The sequence below is a fragment of the Dermacentor variabilis genome, chromosome 2 (genome assembly GCF_050947875.1).
Source record: "Dermacentor variabilis isolate Ectoservices chromosome 2, ASM5094787v1, whole genome shotgun sequence".
Taxonomy (NCBI): Eukaryota; Metazoa; Arthropoda; class Arachnida; order Ixodida; family Ixodidae; genus Dermacentor; species Dermacentor variabilis.
Genome location: NC_134569.1, coordinates 61,691,444 through 61,714,960, shown reverse-complemented (window position 1 = coordinate 61,714,960; position 23,517 = coordinate 61,691,444). Strand labels below are relative to the sequence as shown.

The 23,517-nt window shown below is 47.9% G+C and overlaps 1 protein-coding gene across 4 annotated transcripts; it reads left to right on the top strand.

Moving 5' to 3' along the window:
• Window positions 1-21,337, top strand: LOC142571988 (endochitinase-like). 4 transcript variants are annotated; one of them, XM_075680756.1, is made up of 9 exons: window positions 1-683; window positions 1,861-2,146; window positions 2,791-2,902; window positions 3,609-3,721; window positions 8,271-8,400; window positions 9,980-10,150; window positions 11,466-11,545; window positions 12,091-12,210; window positions 20,761-21,337. In XM_075680756.1, exons 1-9 carry the CDS (start codon window positions 611-613, stop codon window positions 21,017-21,019), a joined length of 1,344 nt encoding a protein of 447 aa, XP_075536871.1. In that variant the 5' UTR covers window positions 1-610; the 3' UTR covers window positions 21,020-21,337. The 4 variants fall into 4 exon arrangements, with proteins under 4 accessions (XP_075536871.1, XP_075536873.1, XP_075536874.1 ...); XM_075680758.1 differs by lacking the exon at window positions 20,761-21,337 and adding an exon at window positions 12,963-15,839 and having other exon boundaries at window positions 10-683; XM_075680759.1 differs by lacking the exon at window positions 11,466-11,545 and having other exon boundaries at window positions 11-683; window positions 20,761-20,959.
• The last annotated feature ends 2,180 nt before the right edge of the window (window positions 21,338-23,517 follow it).

Genomic DNA, 23,517 nt, shown 5'->3' with positions numbered 1-23,517 from the left:
CTTCGCGCAGCCGCTCCGCTATTTGCTTTCCGACCCCGCAATGCATCGGCGCGTAATTTCGCCCGATCTCTCTCGGCGAATGCGTCATTCCTCCGCAGCCACAGAAGGGGCGGCGAGACCCCGAATAACCGAGCTCTTTTACAAAAGGAACGAAGAAAGCGTCGTCCGCTCGTTGACAGCCAGCCGTTGTTCCTCGCCTGCATTTCTTTTCTCTCTGCTTTTTGTGTGTACGTAACCACTTGTGCGCCGCCATCTCCGCCTCCGATGCTGGGAGACCTATTACTCCCGTTCCTTCGACGAGGGCTCCCCACCTGCAACTGCTGCCGCGCACACGTGTTGCCTGCACTACCTTCTCTCGAGTTTTCGTCGCATTCTTGCCGGGACGATGGCTGGCTGGCGGTTCCGCGTCTTGGCGTTTTCTTTTCGCCGTCCAGCAACCTGTAGCTCTCTCCGTATCTTCTGTCGTTGGCACCGGGCGCTCACCGCCTAAGTGGTGCAGCGGGCAAACAGAGGGCCGCCCCGGCACCCGTCTTTTATTTCCATCTGCGCAGCCTTGCTTCGCCCGCCGCCGAGACCGTGAGAGGCGGCTGCCGGGCTGGCGACCGCCATCATGGAGCTGCTGCCGGCGCCACCGACGGTCCTGCATTGGGCTCTGTGGACCTGCTGCCTCTGGCATTCGGCACGTGAGTCCACCCGGCAACGTCTTTATCCTGACCGCGCGTTTTGCGATGGCATGGGAGAGCTGCCGTCTCGACCCTTTGCTTCTTAATGACTACCTCGTCGCTGGCTCTTGCGGTCACAAGGTTTAATCTGCTTTAGTGCGGCACGAACAGGAGCTGTGAATGTTTCCGTATTAGCAGCCAGCCACATGTGCGGTCTTTGTCAAAGAGCTTCAAAGCCATTCCGCTCGTGACGATATTTGTCACCGCCGTGCACTGTGGCAGGGCTCCAGCAGCACGACTGATGCTTCTAAGCTCAAGATAGCAAAGAGCACTGCCCCTGTCACCCTCTGGGGTTTTGAAGCCGCGAAACTTCTGTGGTGGTACAGTATGCACTCTAAACACGACACGTTCGGGCACGCGTGCAGGGAGCTTTTTACGAAGGCTGTACGCGTCAACAGGAATCCAGATGACACCGTGTATTTTGCATTAAGATTCAAGTGGAACTGGATGTGCAGGAGGAAAAGCCAAGGGAAAGAAATCTAAATTTTTAGTGACTTCAACGCTTCCGAAAAGCATTCGGGCTTCTCCTTTCGCCATCCTATGCCCTACATACATGAGCCTGTTGTCTGTATGGCATCTGCACGCTGATGGTGTGGACCTCTCATGGCCCACGACCAGAAGTTCCGAGAAACGTACAGCGAGTACTGTTCAAAGATATGCCAGTGCAGGCTTGATATGTCGGTGCAGGCAAGATGTTTCAGTGCAGTGGGGCTTCAGGACAACCTCCGGGGAGGGTGGCACCACGCAGCACACTTACTTTCGCTCTCTCTTTGTGCAGACGACCATGAAAGTTCGCTGACCACGGAATCTCAGAAAAAGGTCGAATTTCCGAGCAGCCTGCAAAAGTAGCCAGTCAAACTGCACATCATAATGTTCCCATATCCTAGTAGGGGCTCGTGGTCTCGTAGTCCGTAAAATTTGGTGATCAACTGTACATCAATGAGAATCGTTTTGGTAAAGTGCAGTAAAGGGCAATTGTTCCTAAAACTAAGACAGGTGCGAACCTAAGGATAGTGTCAACTTTATCATCGTCCTTGTAGGACTGCAAAAGTCATCGCAAGAGTTTGTCCCAACTTACGAGCGTCTCAACTATGGCTCCAAGCACTAAAGAGGCCTCGGCTGCGTCGATGTCTTGCAGGATCGTTCCAACAGGTCTGCTACCTGGTAGCGCCGGTCAACTCGTCTGACGCGCTGCCCATCGCCTCGGTAAACGTGCGCCTGTGCAGTCATGTGATCATGGGCTTCGGCACCGTCGCGGAAGACGGCAGCGTCGACCTGGACGCGCTTGGTGGACCCCAGGCATTGGCATCCCTGGCCACGCTGCGAAAGCGTCGACCGGACCTCAAGCTCATGATCTCCATAGGAGGGGGAGGGGGCGACGGCAATTTCAGGACTATGGTGTCCGGCGCCGACAGCAGATGGAGGTGACGTATAGGCCTAATATGGGCGGCGTACTTTTCCGAGCTCACTGTGGCAAGCCCCTGAATATAACGGAAGAAACGAAAAGGAGCTTTCTGTTCAAAATTTTGAGCCTATACAATTGCGTTTGCACACAGATTTAGAAAAGCAGGAGGAGCAAGGAAGTTCAAGATCCCCAGTCTAGCCTGCAGAAGCACTGAACTTCGTGCAGTAATACTGCTTTACGGACACTGCTTGCAATTGTAACTTTCTTTAGAACACGGAGGTGAAAAGGACTGAAGATAATGATAGAGCTTTGAGCATTTTATTTATTTATTTATTGAGTGAGTGAGTGAGTGAGTGAGTGAGTGAGTGAGTGAGTGAGTGAGTGAGTGAGTGAGTGAGTGAGTGAGTGAGTGAGTGAGTGAGTGAGTGAGTGAGTGAGTGAGTGAGTGAGTGAGTGAGTGAGTGAGTGAGTGAGTGAGTGAGTGAGTGAGTGAGTGAGTGAGTGAGTGAGTGAGTGAGTGAGTGAGTGAGTGAGTGAGTGAGTGAGTGAGTGAGTGAGTGAGTGAGTGAGTGAGTGAGTGAGTGAGTGAGTGAGTGAGTGGAGTTGTAAGCTACCTCTCGATAGCTGTAACTTATGGCAACTTCTGTTCTACGCACTCCTCAGGTTCATCGCCTCAGCGATATCAGCGTTGCGAGCAGCCCGCTTGGACGGACTCGACATCGACTGGGAGTTCCCCAAGCTGATTGATGCCAGTCGCTTCGCGCGCCTGCTTAAGGTGCGCCTCGTACAGAGTCAGCACGGCAGCCAAGATCGCATAACCAGCTGCATCGCGCGGCTGTCTTGCCTGCCATCACTCGAACTAAGCATCGTCGCATATCAGGCCCACATAGAGTGTCATAGACGGCTACTTAGCCCGCAGCTGTGGCAGCGAAATGCCGACGTTATTCTCAGACGACGGGCTGCAGGAGCGAACGACTGGAAATGACCTGCTAGCTGTTCGCACGATTTTCCTAATGAGAGACCGTGTTTCGTCGCCTGACAGAATCAGTTTTATTCGACTTGCAAGAACGTTCGCGGCGGTGCGGCCTCAACAGTCGTTGCAGCCGAAGCCTGCCACAATTCAGCTTGTGTAATCTCTACAAACCTTGCTGTGAACTGCAGTGCTTAATTTTTATTACTAGATTTCCTTGTACTGCGCTTTGTTCTTTTACGCTTTGCCGTTCCTTAGTCATCTGCAACAAGTTACTATGGTATTTACCTTTATTATATTCCCCCCCCCGTCTATATTATGCCCCCACCGAACGCGTAACGAAATAAAAAAAAAATACACACGCACGTTACGGCAGTATGCTCCGCGATTTAAGATTGAACAAATTGTCTCGCACCAATGACCAGCCGCTTCAGCGTCCGTCCGAGTGTTTTGGAGGTTCATCTCGGACGCCGAATATGTAAACCGTACGCGGTGTCATGCCCATGCACAGGCGGCGTCCGTGGAGTTCAGGAAGGACGCCCAGTGGCCGCTACTCCTGTCCGTCGCGGTGCCTGCTCAAAGCTTGCTCGTCATCGGCGCCTACGATGTCAAGGCGATGGCCAGGTAAGCGTTTGAAGCGTTTTGAGACTGGTTCTGAAGTTCATATTTCTATTGCAGTTCTTTTATAGTACACGAGACATCACGATTGCCATGGCGCCGGAGCTCAAGGCCAAGTATCATATACGCGTGACTTCAGGCTCCTATGGCGCCACGAGCACAGTAAACATGTAACTCGTACGAAAGTGATGGCAAATATAGTGTTATATATAAGCACAATTTCATTCGGAAAAATATTTGACAATAAACAAAGGCACAACAAAAAATAGGAAAGGAAGAAAGTGTGCAGTGCATTGAATATAAAAATTCGGCAATGCGCCCAAAAGAAACAAAAAATGAAACAGTTAAGGAACGCTACTTATCTAAAGAGTGCAATTTCGACTTTTTTCGAAAATAGAAAGATATGAACGTTGTTCAACGAAAATGCCAGATAAATCGGGCTGACCACACGACAAGTCAGGAATTTGCCAATTTAATAATTAACGTTTTCCTTTTCATTTCTTCTTTTTTTTAGTTATACAATATTATAGATTAGGGGTTTAGCGGGTGATCATCAAAAGCAAGAAAAAAATTCGACAGAGACACTTAAAGTTCTTACGTGTGGGAATGCGAAAGCATTATAGTCCGTTTGGTGGAATGTTTTAGAGCGCAGCTCATAATCAATTCACCTTGCGCCACCGTCCAACAGTCCGTGTCGCCACAGCGCTCTCTTTTGTACTGGTCGGATCAAGTTTCATAACATTGATGACGACACCGGGCTGCGTGGAGGTGAGCTAGTTACACAATGCTTACGCATACTTAGACAACTCCCAGAGGAGGTTTTGCGTGAATTTTTTATTTTATGTATACGCTCATGATGCGGCGCCACCTTGTCCCCATTGGCTGCGCCGTCACGTGTGCAATGACGCACGCACTAGGCCACAACTCTAGTCAACGAGAACCGTGTAGCCACCGTGGCGTCGGGGAAGCATGCTCGTCTCGCACCGCGGAGGCCCTTGTTCGATTCTCACCCAGACCAAGGAGCCATTCGGTCTATCGTGGGGCACTTCACGGAGGTGAACTGAACCCAACTTTACTCAATATTGTTCTCGTTGGACTCGTAAAAGAACTCATAGGCACAGTCTCGGTCTCTGTGCACGCAGATGACACCTGCATGTGGACCACGCGCTTGCAAGTACAACGAAGCTACAGCGTGCAGTGTCAATAACGTCGACATACCTAAACAGTCGGGGACTACAGCTCCAACCGACAAAGAGTGTAGCCATGGCGTTTACACGAAAGTCAATGGCCTGCCACCCCATTATGATTGATGGGAAGATTATACCTTCGGTAACCCACCACAAGTTTCTCGGAGTCAGCGACGACCATGACTTGTCTTGGTCGAAGCACGTCTTTACATTAAGGAAAAATCTGGACAGCTTTGCTCAAGCCATTCGACATATGTCTGGAAAATCGTGGGGACCATCCAAGTCATCTCTTCTGCTGCTCTACCAGGCACTTTTTTGTTGGATACCTCCGCTACAGTGCGCCTGTGCTTTCTCGGATTAGTGCATCTGGCGTGCACACACTTGAAAGCTCTCAGGCTCGCGCACTGAGAATTCGCCTAGGACTACCACGATGTCCTTCTACTTGGGGCACTATTGCAGAGGCACGCACGTGCCCAGCTCGAGTTCTTCTGCAACAAGCGTACGGCCTGACGCCACCTACTCAGAAACTCTGTTGTCGCAACAAGATCTACTGCCGTCGAACTTCGCACCGCATGACATACCGGAAGCTCTACCCTTAGACAATGGCAAAGCCAACGGTAAGACTATCAGTCTCCGGAATAACGAAGAAGTCGAAAATGCCGCTTGCTGGGCTCAGGCATCTCGCGCTATCCTACATTGATTACATGTATGGATATACCGAACATCTTTTTGCAGATAATTCTGTGACACAAACCTCTTCCGCGGCAGCTTACCCGGTACCTGGAATGGGGATCGCGCAACGGTTCAAGCTAGGATACATAATATTGTCAAGAGCAGCTGAGTTGACCGGCGTTCTAGCAGTAGTCCGCTGCATACTTCAAGAAAGCCTCGAAGATTGGACAATGTTCTGTAACTTAAAACCGGCGCTGCAACTCATAAGCAATTATATGAATCACAGAACCATTTGTAGTGCTCCGGTTTATGACATCATGACTCCGATTACTGAGGCGTCTCAAGCCGGACATACCATCGTGCTGCAGCGGATTCCTAACCATTCTAGAATAGCTGGAAAAGAACAGGCTGACGCGGAGGCAAAAAAAGAAAGGCACACAGTGACAAGAACATTATGCAATTAATTTTCCCCGGTATGACATCAACGCCTTGCTCCATAACTCCATGAAAACCTCTATGGCGCGACAATGGGACAACCTCGAACATCGGCAAGAGTGCCTCCATAGACTTGCCGCTAGTTTGCGAGTCTGGCTTCCACTTCGGTTGCGGAGAGGCCAGGAAACACTCATACATCGATTACGGCTCGGTGTGGCGTACACTCACAGACACCTTCACAAGACTGGACGAGAACGGGACCCTGACTGTAGCTCCTGTCAAACACCGGGACAATAGCTCACATACTTTGCATGTGCCCTCAATATGTGGCCGAGCGAAGGACACTTCAGTCTTGTATTGACTGTTTGGACTCACGCCCTCTTTCGGAAGAAAAACTTTCAGGCGCGTGGGGAAGAGTGGACCATGCCCAACGCAACATAAAGTCACTCTTAAACTTTCTATGTGAGACTGGCTTAGACGGCCGTCTCTAGGACCCGTGAGACGTGAAGACGGTGTTTACGCGATTATGTTTAGTATGGACAAGGTTACTCGTGCGTGTATTGTGTCTACATGCACGACGCATTCGCGTATTGGACAACATGTATATAGTAGCTCATTGTACCGTATCATAATGACCTGCCACCTACCTTTCCCCGTAATTCCCGCTTCCTCTTCCCCAGTGAGAAGTAGCAGGCTAGAGACACACTCTCCAGGCCGACTTCTCCTCCTGTCTCTTCATTAAAATCTACTCCCTTACCCAGATAGAAATGTACCAAATTTTCGTTTCAAAGCCATTAATTTGCTTCGTTTACAGGAACCTCCCTAAGAATTTGATGCCAATCCGAGAATATTATGAAATGTTTTTACTCTTTGCGCCGTCGGCCATATTCTGTACCATCTGAAGCCAACGAAATTCGCGTAGTGGGGCATATACGCCTACGAAATTCGCGTAGTGGGGCATATAATGCTTTCGCATTAAAAAATTTACTTTCAATCAATATTAGCTTGTGAGTAAATTTCCACGGCGATACTATATATCTCGAGGCCATTGGGGGCAGTCGGTGCAGTCTATGCATGCGTCCGATGAGGTGGTGACAGGTTCCTCGTTTCTGGACCACGAGAGGCTGATGGAATCTCATACTAAAGGATATATTGTAGGAGCAAATAGATTATCCCGCTGATTACGCACACTGCAAAATAAGTTAGTACGCAAATTATGGCATGAGAACCCGTCACGTGACTATAATGACAATCCAGTTGGCATGAAAGATAGAAGCGGTAAAGGGGTTAGCGGTTTCCTCTTAGCAATGTTTACCAGACCACAAGCGCCCTACATGGTGGCTCTAAAGTTTTGATCGATAAATTAATATATATCTACAGCGAGATACCATAGCACTCAAAACCCTTAATTATTGATATATTTCGTGATTGCAGCAGTAGCACTGTTGTACAGTTATGATGGTATGCGCGTAACCAACTGGGTTGTCAAATCACTCAATAAAGCGTCTCATTTCTTGAATTACCGATTTGCTCGACGTAAGGTCCCTAAATGACGCACGACGTGTGGGGCTCATTGAAGTTCATTTAATTCCAAGTACAGCTGCGTTGTCGCATTGTCTCCCCTTTCGGAAGGCAGCCGCCCCGGATGGCCAGGTTCGAACACGTGTCTAAAAGTGCGAGAAAGAAAACGTAGTCACGTGTTCAGATCCGCTCATGGCGGCTTCAATGAACCCCACGCGGCATGGAATGAATCAAGCATTCAGAAACTATATGTATATATATATATATATATATATATATATATATTCAGAGCATGCGGCTCCTGATTTTCGCCTCACCTTATACAGACCACAACATATAGAGGCCTAATTAACCCTGTAATTTCTAACGTCTCATATATGCAACTCCGAGCTTAATACATCACAATTACAGCTTAATAATGGGGAACTACATATGGATAGCGTACAGTAGTGTTTTTGATACACTGGGATCACTTTTCAGTCGCGGATACTTTAGCACACCAGTTACTGAATAATTACTATACTAATTAGGTCTCGACTCAAATAACATTTTACTGTTTGTTTGTTTCTGTACAAATGCACTCCCCATGGCTAGAAATAAAGTTGGACGTGTTTTTCTCATTTTTCTTCTTGAGGAACTGTGTTCGGGCATTGCGGAGGATAAACGCGTTTTCATCTCGCTCCCTTGAAGTAGGGAGCCAACGCATCGTCCCTTCAAAGCCCTTCTTTCCCCACCCGCAGGTCCGTGGACTTTGTGAACCTGATGACGTATGATTTGAACATCTACAACTGGTATACACCATGGTTGCGTCACAACAGTCCCCTGCGGTCCAGCACCACCGACCCGCCATACTTCAATACGCTCAATGTGGTTGGTACCTGTCTTCCTTCTTTCTTGCAATGATTACATTCTTTCGAGATTCGCCCGCTCTCTGCGCTGCGGCCCTAAATAAGAGAGAGAGGAAAACCCCACAAAAAAAGAAGGAAAAAAGAAGCTGGTTCGCGTATAACTTCAACTTACACAATCGATAATCTAGTACGGACACATATTATTTAATGTGCTCTCGTATGATTTAAGTGCGTGCGTGCGTGTGCGCGTGCGTGCGTGCGCGCACGAGAGCAAGTTTTGACGCGCGCCTTCGTCTGACTTGGCCTAAGAGCTTCGGGCTGGTGTCGGGCTTCAGTATGGTCCGTAATAGGCCTTGTTATGATATTTTTAACTTTTCAAAACTTCTCGTCGGCGAATGTGAGTGGACGTGAGAATGAGCGTGAACATGTGTGCCGGTTAGTGTTCATAAATTAAAGTGGAAATTTGGGCGAGTTGGTGTACATTCACAATAGTAACAGCGTGAGCAAGACGGCGACGGAGGGTCCTTTTACTCCGTCATCGTCTTGTTCGTGTCGTCGAACAAGACGACGACGTCCTCTGTCCTTTGACTCTGTCGTTGTCTTGTTCGAACTGTGACCATTATGAATAGCATTAATGGAAGTGACTATGAACGCGTGTGAATGTTGGTGAGAGTTCAATAGGCGTGAGCACAAAGAAAACGAAGTACAAAGTGTGCCATTGAGTGCCTAGTGCAAAGTACCTGGAATACGGCAAAGGATGCTTCGCGTATAAACGCGCGGCGTTACGGCGTTCGGCGCTGCTCACGGTCACGGACTTGAGAAGGCGTGCTTCGCCACACTAACAGTACTAGTGCGGCGAAGGCCGCTCTTCACTCAGGACGGCAGTCGGAGACGCGCCAAGAACGTGCGCAGTAGCAGAGCAGCGCTTACGCAGCATGCGTAATTTTCCTGTGTATGAACTTTATCACGTCCATCAGTGTTGGGGTCGCAGGAGTAACATGTGACGTTGCGGCAATATTACAATATATGCGCGAATTGGGGAGACTGAACTATAATTTCCTTCGCACCATGTCCTGTGCGCGGTGTACCTTTTGTGATCTCACGTCTACTTGAACAGTGAATTAACATTCGTGCGCCGGTGGTAGAGCCAGTTCCCTTATATTTCTGTGTTTTCAGCTTAATCTCTCTTACATATGTGTAGTCTGCATATAGTATGTCGGTACGTAAGATATTTACTGAAAAGCTTTACTGGTTCGCTGTGCATGCACGCGTATGCGCTTGCTATACATAATAATGTCTGTCAATGTATACTTGTATGCACACCGTGTAATTAGAGCGAAAGGTCATTTTAATGTGTTAATTTGTTGCACTTTTGAATTGTGCGTTGTTGCCTGCCTGACACACCATGCAGTCCCCCTAACCCGATCAGGCTGTGTAAGAAGGACGAAGGTCATCAACATTGCACAATCTGTGCATTCTGTAAATAGATGTTGAACTGAGTTGAATCCACAGTGCGTTTTACGTTATGACGCCTTGCTGTGTCATAGTGCAGCGCGAGAGTCTTGTCCCACCCTGCTTTGGTATGCTGCTAACCTGCGCAGGAGTCAAGCGCCAAGCTGTGGGCAACCTTGGGCATGCCAAAGTCCAAGATCATGGTGGGCATTCCGACCTATGGACTGTCGTGGGTGCTGCGCGATCCCGACCGCTGGCAGGTCGGCTCGCTAGCCGCCGGTCGTTACGAATACGGCGGCGGATTTGTCAGTTACGCTCAGGTACATGTCTCTGAGTGTGTCATTCGAAATGCACCTATATTGCAGTGGAATCGGCCCTTGTCAGAGGAGAGTTCTTTTATGCCAATTTCATTTCTTTTCGTTTATTAAGAACTCGATTATTATCGCCAATTTAGCCCTCATCATTAAATTATTTGAAAGTTTTAAAAAATTGCTTATTTTTCGCTATGCCTTATTTGGCTTATTGTTGTCTAGCATTGTTGCCTTCTTGAAACTGAGTGACCTTTCTTTTTTTTCTTATTTCTTTTCCTTTTCTCATCTTTGTTCCGTTTTTATGGCTTTTTCCCATCCTTCCAGAAGTCCCCCTTCCGGTGACAGTTGTCAGCCAGCTCCTTGCTTTCTTTTTTTCTCTTCGAAGTCTGTATATGTTTTCAAATCAAATAATAATTAGAGAACACTCATTAATTATAAGAGAACACGCCCGTCTGTGCCTGTTCTCTTTCTTTTATGCGTGCGTGCGTGCGTGCGCGCGTGTGTGTGTGTGTGTGTGTGTGTGTGTGTGTGTGTGTGTGTGTGTGTGTGTGTGTGTGTGTGTGTGTGTGTGTGTGTGTGTGTGTGTGTGTGTGTGTGTGTGTGTGTGTGTGTGTGTGTGTGTGTGTGTGTGTGTGTGTGTGTGTGTGTGTGTGTGTGTGTGTGTGTGTGTTGTGTGTGTGTGTGTGTGTGTGTGTGTGTGTGTGTGTGTGTGTGTGTGTGTGTGTGTGTGTGTGTGTGTGTGTGTGTGTGTGTGTGTGTGTGTGTGTGTGTGGTTTAACAAACGGCAGCGAGACCCGGAGAGGGAGGGGGCGCAGGCGAGAATGAGGCAGGCACCCCCAGCTAGTCTCCTTCTCACTGGTACAGCTCCAGCAAATCAGCGGCGGCCGAAATGGACAATCCACTAGGCTAGGCGCACACCTACAGAATATCCCCCACCCTCCTACGCTGCAGTCATCAGAATTAGTGACCACACGTCGGATATAGAGCGCGAATCCGACGGCAACGTGCACGTTCGCACTTCTAGCTTGACACTGCATACATGCGTCCACAACTTCTTTAACGTGCACCTAAATCTAAGCACACGGGTGTTTTGGCATTTCGCCCCCATCGAAATGCGTCCGCCGTGGCCGGGATTCGATCCCGCGACCTCGTGCTCAGCAGCCCAACACGCATGTATGCATGTATGTATGCATGTATGTAGGCATGTATGTATGCATGTATGTATGTATGCAGATCCGCCCTTACGGCCACATCTCTTAAATTTTTTCTTCTTCTTTCTCCTTCCATGTCCACTTCCTTCTCTCACCTCGACGCATACTGAAAGGCGCTCTTTTTGACTGACCACCTCGCCTTCCTGCACCAATCTGGTCTTGTTTTCTACTTGGCACGCCAAATATGCTTGTGGTAAGAAGCCCTAGGATGGGATAGGTGGGCTACTTCGCATTGCGTTCTCGGAAAAACAGAGAGTGCAAGCATGACGAGACACGAAGAAGGTGACACACAACACAGGCGCTCAACACAAGCACTTGTGTTGCATATCGCCTTCTTCGTGTCTCATAGTTTTTGCCTCTCTAGGTTCTTCTAAGAATGTCGTAGGCCTATTAGTTCCTTTAGTATATTATGTATCAGTACTCCCGAAATCGCTTGCGCATGTCTTCTTAAAAGAGATTTCGGCAAAAGCAACAGTATTGAGTTGCCGCACCGTATATAAAAGTAATGGTAATGGAGGTCACCGATAGAAGCCTTCTTCCTTGAGTGACCAGTAATGATGATGATCATGATGATGATGCGGGTGACAAGCGTCAAAAGCATCACGCAGTAGTCGCTCTTTGTGCTTCCTTAACCTACTGTGTGGCAGCTTGCTTTCAATTGCGTGAAGCTACGGTAAACTTCATGCAAGCGGCCTCTGCGTTCGCTATCTTACGTCATGCCTTATATACGCCCAACAGGTGTGCACGTTGCTTGAAAACGGCGCTCAGCGGGAGTACGACGCCGAAGCCATGGTGCCTTTCCTGCACAAAGGAAAACTGTGGGTTAGCTACGACGACCAACAGAGTGTCGCGCTCAAGGTTGGTTTTACCAAACACACGTTACGCACGCGAGTGACTGAGTGGCTGACTTCACTTACTGAATGTTTAACGCCCTAAAGTGACACCGACGGTACCAGAGACACCGTGTGTAGACGAAGGCTCGGGATTTTGTCATTTCCTTTTTTTTCCCTTTTTTGATCACCTCGGTTTCTTTAATACGTACGTAAACACACATACATGAACTTTTGTTTTTCGTTCCGCCGCTACCGCCCCTATAGGAACTCGTGCTACGTGGCCGGGAAATAAACATGGAAGCTCGCGCTTAAAAGTGGAATGTCAATTTAAGCTCTAAAATGCTAACAGAGCAATTAGGGTAACGGAAACGATGACACTTCCCTTAGTTTCCATTTTCGAATTCCATAAGCGCCCTATGGTGAAGTAAGATGAGTATAATGAGCTTGCCCGCCATTGTCAACGCGCTGTACCGTCGCCGAAAGTTATTGTGGGAGATTTATTCAGCGCCACTTTCGTAAAAAGACATCGACCGCGTTGCGCTGAAGGATCTCGATGTACGCGCTAGCCACGCGCTCACAGGTTTGCGCGGAACACAACGACATCGGAATGTCGCATGCTGTTCACTAATTTCTCGCTTAGTTCCCTGTGCCTTCGTCGGCAGTTTGCACAATACGGCGACCAACTGAGAACTAAGGGTTGTATCAATATTTACACCAATGGCTGCATGCACACTCCGCGGCAATTAATATGTGTCCTCTCAACCTACTGCATCTCAGGCGTCGTGGACCGCGCGTAGCGGCTACGGGGGCACCATGACGTTCAGCCTCAACTCTGACGACTGGGCCGGTGCCTGCGGCGACGGACCCTTCCCGCTGCAGAGGGCCATCGCGAGCGCGGTCTCCGTGGAGTAGCCAGTGGTGGGCCTCGTGGCTGCTACACCTAGACGAGGAGCCTTCCACGAAGCACAGACCGCTTCACCACGCGACGTAGTGCGACGAAAACGTGCCACACGCAGGAAAGCATGAGTCTGCCGCCGAACGTTCCCGGGTATTCGTGCTGCAGCTTCTTTCGCCCGACCGCTCTCTGACGCACCACGCTATGTCCAGCTACAGAGAGCATGCGTTCTAGCCCACCAGCTACAAATTCGCTTCTGCGCCAATCGAACAGCACGCTACCACGCGTGTTGAGGAAATGGCAATTATTGAAGCGGTCGCAGGCATGACGAGCTGCTGGCTGCCGTTAGCGTTTCAGTCTCGCGCCTTCGTTTCGGTACGTCATACGAGACAGAAATGGTGTATTAGTGCCGCAGCAAACACTGGCTGCGACGAAATTGCTTTATGAAATATCACTCTACAAGCTTTCTTTTCTTTTTTCGCTGCAGTACGACTCTAATGTTTTAGTAAAGAGGGTTAGTAAAAGAGGCAACGGCAGGAATATAAAGGCCGGCGCGTGTGGTGCGATGGCCTTCCCGCTTCATCTCCAGAAGCGAGATGTGCTGTGAAAATGTGAGGAACTTTCTTCTTTTCCGTTCCCTCAAAGTTTGAAGTGTCGGAAATGCAGTGAGAACCTCTCCGCGAGAACCAGCAACAACTCCGATGTTGAGCGCTGTGGCCTGCGCACTTTTGACACAAACTTCACGTGTATATAGCTCCATCAGCGTTAGCTTAATAAAAAAGGTGTAACGAACAATGTTATTGATATGGCGATCGATTAGCTGCAGTTAAGAGGACCGCGGTATAAACCTTATACTGCCGTACATATCCGCCGCGAAGAACCGAACAATTGAGTACTTTCGGGATACAAGAAGATTCTTTCCTGGCCATTCCTGGCCACGAAATGGGAAAGCTTGCTATATGCTGCCCATAGCATATAGCCATTCTGATACGCTTTACCCACTGTGCTATATTGCTCACGTCTTCCTCTCAACATTGAGAAATATATGCGGAAGCAACAAAAGAATAGAGTACGATCGAGTTGCCTCTAGATCTTAAAGTGCGTTTTTTTTCCTCGTTTGTTTCCCCCACCCGTGCCTCGATCCCCTTTCATATCAAGACGTAAAGACGGGGCGAGAGTCCATAAATGATCAAGTCATGTTTCATTAGCCAAGTGTACATGCCCCCCTTGACAAGTATTATTTTTCGAGAGCTACTTGAAGTAGCTTCGAACGTTGACTTATCGCAGCAGTTTGCGCGTCGCGGCGCACGAACCAACGACTACGACATCGATCATCCCATTCCCTTTACCCCGGCATTCCCGCAGCAAATGAAGAGCCATGGAAGAGCAAATGTGTGACTAAGCTCGCTCACCCGTTGCGTACCTCATCACAACCTTATACGATCAAGCGGTCGGCTTAAACTCGTGTGTACATGCTTCGTTTGCTATAGCGCATCACCACGTCACAAATTTCGATCTCGTAACGCGCGTTCCTGACGAGAAGACGGCGCAAGTCTTCGTAGTTTGCCAAATGGCATATTTGCAATATAATGCGTACTTTATCTTGCACGTCATGTTGGTCTATTTTATTAGTCGCTTTTTCTAAGTCTCCTTTCTACAGTGACTTCTGACATTAAATCAAACTTTGAGAAAAACTTCCTCTGTGTCCTTGTGAAGCAAAAAAGAAAAGAAAAGGAAACATGCGCACGCACACACAAAATTATTCACTTTCCACGCACTGTGGGAGGCGATGCTCTGCGAATCATTTCATTTGCAGGTATAACTGTATATCCAGCATTGTTTAGGGTTCTGCAAAGCGTTACCAGATGGACCAACAAGACGACGTTTGTATATATGACGCCGTCGAGCGGTGGCATGCGGCGGAAGAAAGGTTACAAGCTACTTCGTTACGCCCTGAGTGATCCCGAAGCCGGTACCATGTCACTGTAGAAAGTGGGCCGATCCCGCAGGCGGTGGGTGAAGCGCGACACAGCGTCCCATCGAGCTATGGCTATAGCTGTATGGAAGTATGGGTGAAACTGCCGTGCTGACGCTTATATAAGCAGCTGTGCAACGTGGCGTCCGCCCCACTCGTCTTTAAAGCGCTAGTTGGCGCTGGCACGAGAAAAGTATGCCTTCGTATGTGGCGTAATGCATGGGTATAGAGAGCGTCACGCTGTTCCGCTCGTGGACCCTGGTTCAATTCCCGCCATCAGACACGCACACCTCTTTTCAAGAGGCCCGAAACTAGGAGCGACCGGAACCTACCTATACCTAACGCAAAGTGTGTAACAAGAAGTAAACAGTGCTTCGCGCATCAAACCAGATGGCGACACCAGCATTTCCACACAGGCTACAGTATAGGCCGCATCGCAGTGTCGCTGAAACGCGCGAGCAGCCGATAGCATTGCCCTCGACGGCAATCGGTACCGTCGGAAGGGAGGAGGTTGCCTCCATGTCAGATGTCTGGATGGCTGCCGCATGCAGATACCCGACCTGAGTGGCCGGCTGTGTGTTCCCGCTTCCCCTAACCGTGCGTGTCACTCCAAATATCCAGCACTAGATCACTATACCGACGCCCCTGCAGATTGCCCCTGGCGGCAATGCACCTTGCAGAAAATGAGAAGAGCTTGGAAGGCAACTCTTCGTCCCTTGTAACTCGGATAGGATACAAAGCGTCTCAAAGAGGAGGGACAAAGAAAGAAAAAGGAAAAAGAAGACTCCAGTGTTATTTTTAATTGTCTAAATCGATCACTGCGAACAGCAGCCTCAAGCTCGCAATGAGTATGTATAGACTATCAAAGAAAGTTCGCTGTTGGGCTAGTTGGTACATGGCATTTAAAACGAAAAAAAAATGCTCGAACGGGACAAAGGCAAGGACGTTTGTTTCCATCATTTGCGTTCTAAATGCGAAGTCTATACTAGCATACCCAACTTTAAAAAAAATCTTGTTGCGTAATCTTGGCCAGATGTGTCCTAGCCATTCAATTAAGGATTGGTTGGGTCAAGTTTGGCAATATACGGTAAAGCTAAAGCGAAGCTTCGGGATTGACATCGGTGTCACGTACAGGGAAATTGCCGGAGTGCCTACATCGTCCCATGACCTGCTATGGTCAACGTAGCGCCTTGCATGGCCTGAAGTAAATTCTTGGACGGCTCTATCTGTCCGACGACTTATCCGAAATAAAAAAAAGGACATTCAGTTTTATTCGGCATTAAAGCGTGAGGACGCGCCCCACGATATATTGACGTCAAACGTCTTTAAAATCGGTCAGAGGGGGTCGCTTGCTAAAACCGCATGCGACGGAAACACGTCTAGTATTACCGCTTGAGTATTTGCCACCATACTACCCACGCGCCTTACTTTGGTATCATTGTGTAGAGGAAAGAAACCATTACTCGATCATGTACGTGTCGCTTGCGCAGATGGCATTGTTGCCGCGCCACGCATGACGCAATCGCAGCTAATTTTTATCCTTTTGCCCGGCATTCAGACAGACATAAGGCTTAAATAGTTAGGCAGTTAGATGTTTGTCCATCCGAGCGGGAATTGTCGCATTTCAGAGAACTCACTCAGCCATAGTGGTACTTTGCTCATCGGGAGTTATAAGGCCTACAAGTGTGCAATTTATTTGTAGAAGTTTCACGTTTGGCTCGGTTATAGCGCCCCCGTGTTCGACATGCAGGCCCCAGAAATGGCGTGAAGAGACTCGGGCAGCAAGACAGAGGGATGCTAGTGCGCGCCCACTACGAATAAAAAGCGCGATTTAAAGATTAGACCATAAGAGCCCCACAACATAGCTTTATCATAAGTTAAGCATGTAAGCTGAATAAACGTCATGCCTTTACTTTGGTATCGTTGTGCAGAGTAAAGAAGCCATTACTCGACCATGCATGTGTCGCATTCGCAGATGGCACCGTTATCGCGACGCGCATGATGCAATCGGAGCTAAATTTAGCCCCTCGGGCAAGGTTCACAGAGGCGTAGCTCGGCAGTATGTTTGTCCATCCGAACAGGGTCGGTTGCGATTCAGAAGGCGCTGTGTGCGTTATTAGGTAAAATTCATCAAACTGGTGCTATTTGTTACAAACATTTCAAACTTCATCGACTTTGGCACACCTGCATTCGACACGTACACCCGTGAGCAAAAGCATACGGACCAACGAGTGCGCGATCAAGATCATTCTTCCCTCCGTCTGGGAATGCAACTCGAAATAAAGACTGCATTCTAAACTCGGCATTACGAATTTTTTATTGCACTCGTCAGTTTCCGTTTATGTAGCTAATTACGAAGCAATTCTGTTTTTTCGGCGACCATATGGTCCGTATACTTTTGCTCCCGGGTGTACGTGTAGGGCCCGGAAATGGCGTGAGGACACTCGGCCAGCAATACAGATGTGTATTCAACCCTTTTGACCACGGCGGAACGTGTCCGTCTTAATAAGGAGCGCAAACAAAGACAAGCGCGGTAGACAACCGTCTACGAAGGCGGCGGGCTCGAGTGGCGAAGTGCAGACTCGGGCACCACCAAGGTGTGCATTTCTTTACCAAACGCCCTCCGTACAACGAACGGGCCCACTACAAATGGGGACCGCTAGCTGTGACATAACTTAGGCATGTCAGCTTTCTAATGCGCGAATAATTGCAACTTGGCTAGTTAGGTCATTTTTTGTATAGCCTATAGCGTCCACATACCTTCTGCAACAAGCACAAGCTGTTTCGTGAACTTCCCTGCGGCTGCGTTCCTGATACAGCTTGCCCGATTTCTTATATTTAGCGCGGCAGATTTATACCGTGGACAATGTTTGCTCACATAATTCTACGGTGAACTCCGTGCTCCGGCTGTCGAGTGTGAAGCGCACATCCGAAAAATCGGGCAGTCTGAAAAAAATGAACGCATGTCTTTTACTATCCTCAAGGGTTAAAATAGCCACAGGCACGTCCTAAAACACCCAGAATGCCTGCCAGTACACTTATTACGCATATTGGGGCTCGTACTGTCACAAGAGACGGCGGGTGCACGCGTGTATAATTAAGGAATACATGCTGGGTTCCATGACAATTGGCCCTTCCCACACTTGTTACGCTTCACCGCAATACTTTGCGCATGCTTTAACGCGTAACATTATTATATTGAGGCGAAGCTTACTTTCAGAAACCCGCATATGGCAACGCGTTGTGCCTTCCGAGCTTCGAAGCCAATAGTGAGGATTACAGAGGCTGAGTCGGTGCCATTGCTAACAGCGGCGAATTGCTAAGAGTAGCGAACGTCGAAGTAGCTAGGCTTAGCGTTGCCGCGGTGGTGGCTACGGCTGCCAGCGGATCTGCGTGCGAGATTGTCGGTTCGAGGTGGCGAGATTATCAAAATGGAGGTGGTGATGGGGGGGGGGGGGGGGGGGCTTTGATTAATGCCGTTTAGGAGCTGCGGTCATGCAAAAAAGTCCGGAAAATCGGATGGCGAAGGGTTCTTGCGTCCGAAATTTCATAAGTTTTTATACACTGACTCTATGGGGTACGCGGTGGTGACGCGAAGCCGTCCGAATTACCAGGCATCCAGAAAATCGGTCATTGACTGTGCACTGGCAACTCCCCCAGCCGACGATAGGCGTTAAAGACGATAAACAGGAGAAATAAACTCATTCATTCATTCATTCATACATTCGTTACGATTCCTCTCTGTTACTCGAGTCAGCGTTAGCGTGACTTCCGTTTCCTTTCAATCAAATTATGACTAATTTTCCCTGATAAAAGAACAGATTCTCTGAGTTTTCCCTGAACATCTCCCGACTATTCGAGGTCCCTGAGAATTCCCAGTCTTCCCGGTTTTCCCAGTTGGTAGACACCCTTGGCCGGCTCACACACAAATCTTGGCCGACACAGAGGGCACCAACGCGTGCAAGTGAGTTTTAATAGATGCTGCTGTTACATCTGTCAAACACGATCAAGTAATCATTTTCAGTGGAAGTGCTTTAACATACTATGCTGTAAAATTTCTGCCAACGAGTAGGGCCGACAACTTGATGATTAATGGGGCTTAATGTTGCAAGGGCCAGTTCTGGCCAAAGAACGCCAAACACACGGCGCAATGAGTTAACAATGGCACATGGAGACAAGGATGTACTGTGGCTGTAAAGGGGCCTAAAATCAGTCACTCTATAAATGGGTAAAATATATATTTGCTTAAAATATGATCATGACAAGTGAGGTGTGCTATGACCATAAATATATGTTGCGAAGTGATAATAAGAAAAATGTAAGGACGTGCAAGTAGCACTAATGCCTCACCCTGCCAGGCCCTTGAGCGCAAGGGCCACGAAGCATATGCTCTAAATGCCATAAAAAATTGTCAGTGAGCCTTACCCTACTTTTTCATTTTCCTGTGCTGCCCTCTGCCGCGCGCCGCTGAAAACGTTTTGGAAGGGTGCTGGGGCTTTCGCCGGTTGATTTGCGTAGCTGCGCCCACGTTGAGTGCGCGTCGGTTGTGCGTTTCGTGGATCGCGAATAATTATTAATGGCTTCTTCGAGGCAGCATGCCGTTCCTATAGGAGCCATGTAGCACTCACCAACTACTGGGTGAGCAGGCCTGAGTGCGCTGTTGTGCAAACAGTGCAGCCGATAAAGGCACGCTGAGCTCCGTTTGCCGACATGGCTGCCTCGGAGTTTGTTGTCGCTGATTTCTGCACTTGGAGCTCGTTTTTTGTATTCTTTTTACGCATTATTTAGACATTTCGCATATTCAAGAAGTCTTCGAGCGCAGCCTTCCGCTTTGGATTTATCAAAGCGGCACGTGCACTTGTTTACATCGACACCTACAACCGCAGATCGTTGTTAGCGTCAAATATTGCGGAAAACGTGCGTCGCTGATATGAAATAATGTGAAAACGTAGCAAAACATGCATATCTGCGCATTTGTGCCGTGCCCTTCTACCCTGAGTCAAGTCAATATGAGTGGCCGAATCACTTAAACAACGGCAACGGTGATCCACATACATATATTGTTGGCTGTTAAATTATTGCTGATTGTCGCTTTTCTTTAACTCCATCATACTTACAGTTTGCGCGTGCCATAAGGTATTATTAGAGAAAAATGTGCTCGCATAAGTACTCATTTATAGGCCGTTTTGTTCTCTCGCGAAAGCGCGGATGCCATCACTGACAACATTGGTACAACTGAGCGAGGCGGTTGTTTATGCTGCTGTATACCGAATACACCATCTCTTGTTTCCCGTTGGACGCAGAGGTAAACAATACAACTCTGGAATTCAGAACTGTGTCGGTATAACGTCACATTGGTAGCCTTCACATTGTGATTGCGCTTCACAGCACAGTGGTCATCATAGCCTTGACACTGCAGTCACAAAGTTTAAGTTTTTTTTTATTATTATTTACGAAACCTATTTAAATGCGTTTAAACGCTGCAGGTTCAGCGGTATCACTAAATCCATTCGTTTGGTAGACGCTTGGCAAGCGTGTCAGAGAACTAATTTACCAAAACCAAGTGGAATACATTTTATGTTCAGATTTAGAACTCAGCAGACGAATAAGACATATCGACTGCGTAAAAAAGGCGTAAGTATCGAAACGGCTTAACTCGTTCACGCGCGACTGAAGAAATCCCTTCCGTTTCTCACGCCTTTCAGACCAATCAGTACTTCACGGCGGTGTTTGAATCCCACCGATGGCAACGGTTGTTGTGGTCGCACCGATGGTACGACCTGTTGGGAACTCGGCGCTGACGCCCGTTGTTGCACCTGGGTCGCAAGCCCCAAGGGTAGCGTTGGCCTGGCGGCCTGGGGTACAACTGGAAGCATCCGAAGGTCCCGGCAAAGCAAGAGTCGACTGGTAACAACAAAACAACTTGTTTATTTTAACATCGCAAAGAGTTGGCGGTCAGGTTGACCGAAGTAGAGAGACGGGAGAGCACTTTACTCAACAGAAGAAATCGGAGCCCTCCTTTTGGCGTCCGGGGGCAGCTGTTTTTATACTCTCGCAGTTGAGGGCAAGAAGGAACCCCTCAATAGACGAGCACGTGATTGTACAATGGGATAAGGTGACGCATACTGTCGTAGCGCCGCTGGTCGGGCACAAAGACTGGGAGGAGAAGGTAACTTCTGCTCTCGTAGCGCCTCTGGTCGGGCACAATGACACATACACTCACACACGCACATGAAGACACGTGGCATCGGAACATGCCTGGACGCGCTTGGCGGGGAGCGTAGCGGCGACGCCGAACGGGCCAAAATGTCTGCCGCTTTGTTGCAGTCGCGCCGGCTAAACCGCGCGTCGTAGGCGAAACGTAACAGCGGCTTTCAGCTAGATCAAGGGCGATGATATGGTATTTAAACTGTACAAAGCTCGGGTAATTGTCACCGCCATGTTACCAACATGCGGCCAAGCGCGTTCCACAGAATATATAGTTCTGCTACCACGAATTTGGTCAAGAAGCACAAAAGCTAGGGATAATATGCAGACTAAATGCATTTTCATGTTAGGAAAACTACGTTGCTTGTGTTCTTTTTAATCGTGCTGTTTTTGTTACCTTCCAATCTGAAGATAATGAAAAATTTAAGCTGTCATAATCCAGTATGTAAATAATAGAGGTAAGCGATTAAATATCGACTTTTTCAAATATGAATAAATTACGAATAGTAAGCATCTAATGTCGAATAGGCAAATGCAGACGCACCTATTTACAAAAGGAATATTTGTTTCAACATAATTAGGAACATGCTTGCGCTGAATAGACAGTCAACTATCATGCACAATTAAGGTCGCTTTAAATACAAGATCACAACAATTATGAATAGCCGCTTCACACCTTTAAGCCTGTTGGCAAACAAGCTTTCCGAGAATAACAGGCATTTGAAACTGACAAACTTTTCAAAAACGCATAACAAATAGCTCAAAAGATGTCACAGGTTTTATGGAAAAGGAAAATAAAAACGCTGAGGAGGTATTTGTGTGCCCTAGACAGAATGCAGAGCCTTTTACAAGAATAAAGCATCAAAGGTTGTGACGTAAGAGATAAAACTCCGACATGACTAGGCTGCAAGAAAGACTAATTGGCAGGACATAAGCACAATATAGCTGATTGTCAAGTATTGGACGAAAAGAAGGGAACCTAGGGACCCGGTTTCGTAAAGGCACCGTTTATGTAAGAACACTCGCACGTATTTGTTAGTACAAACCATATGGAACCAACAGATAATGAGGAAAGGGAAAGCATAGGATAAATTGTTTGTAGTGTCTAATTGATGTGCAAAAAGGAGAAGCTAATGGGAAATGGAGGAAAACTCAGTTTGCTGACGTTGAGAGCCTAATCCACAACATCTGCATTACGCGTGCGCTGCACTGCGAATCGTGCTAAGGCGACGGCCGTTCCCGCATCCATGCATTCTTTTGTATTTATGTATGTGTACAAGATATAATCCAAGGAGCGTTAACCAGCGCCACACTTCCATCGAAGAACCGAAAACAAAGCTTGCATTACCGATTTGTTTCTGCATTGCTTCGAAAACTTTGTCGCTGTTTTACTTCTGATCATTATAATTTGCGATACTTTGTTCAGCAAGTGGAGAACAGTAACCCGATTTGTACAGTCGGTTGTTGCGAAATATTTGGTTAGTTCTGATATTCGAAAATACTGAATAGTTCATTTTCGAATACGAATAAAATATTACACACCAACTATACATATTCGAAACTTCGAGATTCGTCTCTTATAGTAAACACATTACTAAAGCTAAAGCCCTCTATACTCTGTTGGGTGAATTCACTGTTTTCCTTCAGCTGCACGAACATTAGACCACAATGACACGTCTAGGCAAATTATTTACTTCACACTAGCTTATATTAGAGTGTTTCAAAACACCTACATTCTTAATATTCACTTCATAGTTATAGCGAGAATTTTCGTGACTTTCTGTGTCTCACTTCAGTGACACGCTTCCTAAAATGTTGGCAACACTAGACGCTAATGGTTCATAATGTACGATTGAAGAGCAGATCTGTCGATGACAAAGATAACTTTCACTGACGCATTTTTTTTAGCTTTTTTTTATTGCAAATGGCGATCGGGTAATCCGCAAGGGAGGCGATCTTTACAGTAATCGTGCCACCTGGGCCCGCTCTGAGTATGCTTTCTCCGCCCAGTCGGGAACATGAACTTCCGTATAATCTCTGATGAGTATTTTCCAACAAATCGACATGTCATTAACACATTAATTAAAAGAACGTGACATCATTTATTGGCCTGTGGCCGCTAAAGCGGCATCTGCCTAACCTCCCTCCGACCCGCGCTGCGCGCCGGCTCTCTCCACTCGACTTGGAAGGAGCCCTCTGTGTCGGGCTTTGTGGTGAAGCATAGGAAAAACGAACATGTAAAAAGGGGAAATCAT

What these genes read in the sequence shown, in the direction of transcription:
- LOC142571988 (XM_075680756.1), top strand. Translation starts at nt 611, where the DNA reads ATGGAGCTGCTGCCGGCGCCACCGACGGTCCTGCATTGGGCTCTGTGG. An exon ending in CTGCCTCTGGCATTCGGCAC is followed by an intron (nt 684 to 1,860) that starts GTGAGTCCACCC and finishes GATGTCTTGCAG; the next exon opens with GATCGTTCCAACAGGTCTGC. An exon ending in AACAGAGTGTCGCGCTCAAG is followed by an intron (nt 12,211 to 20,760) that starts GTTGGTTTTACC and finishes CACGCCTTTCAG; the next exon opens with ACCAATCAGTACTTCACGGC.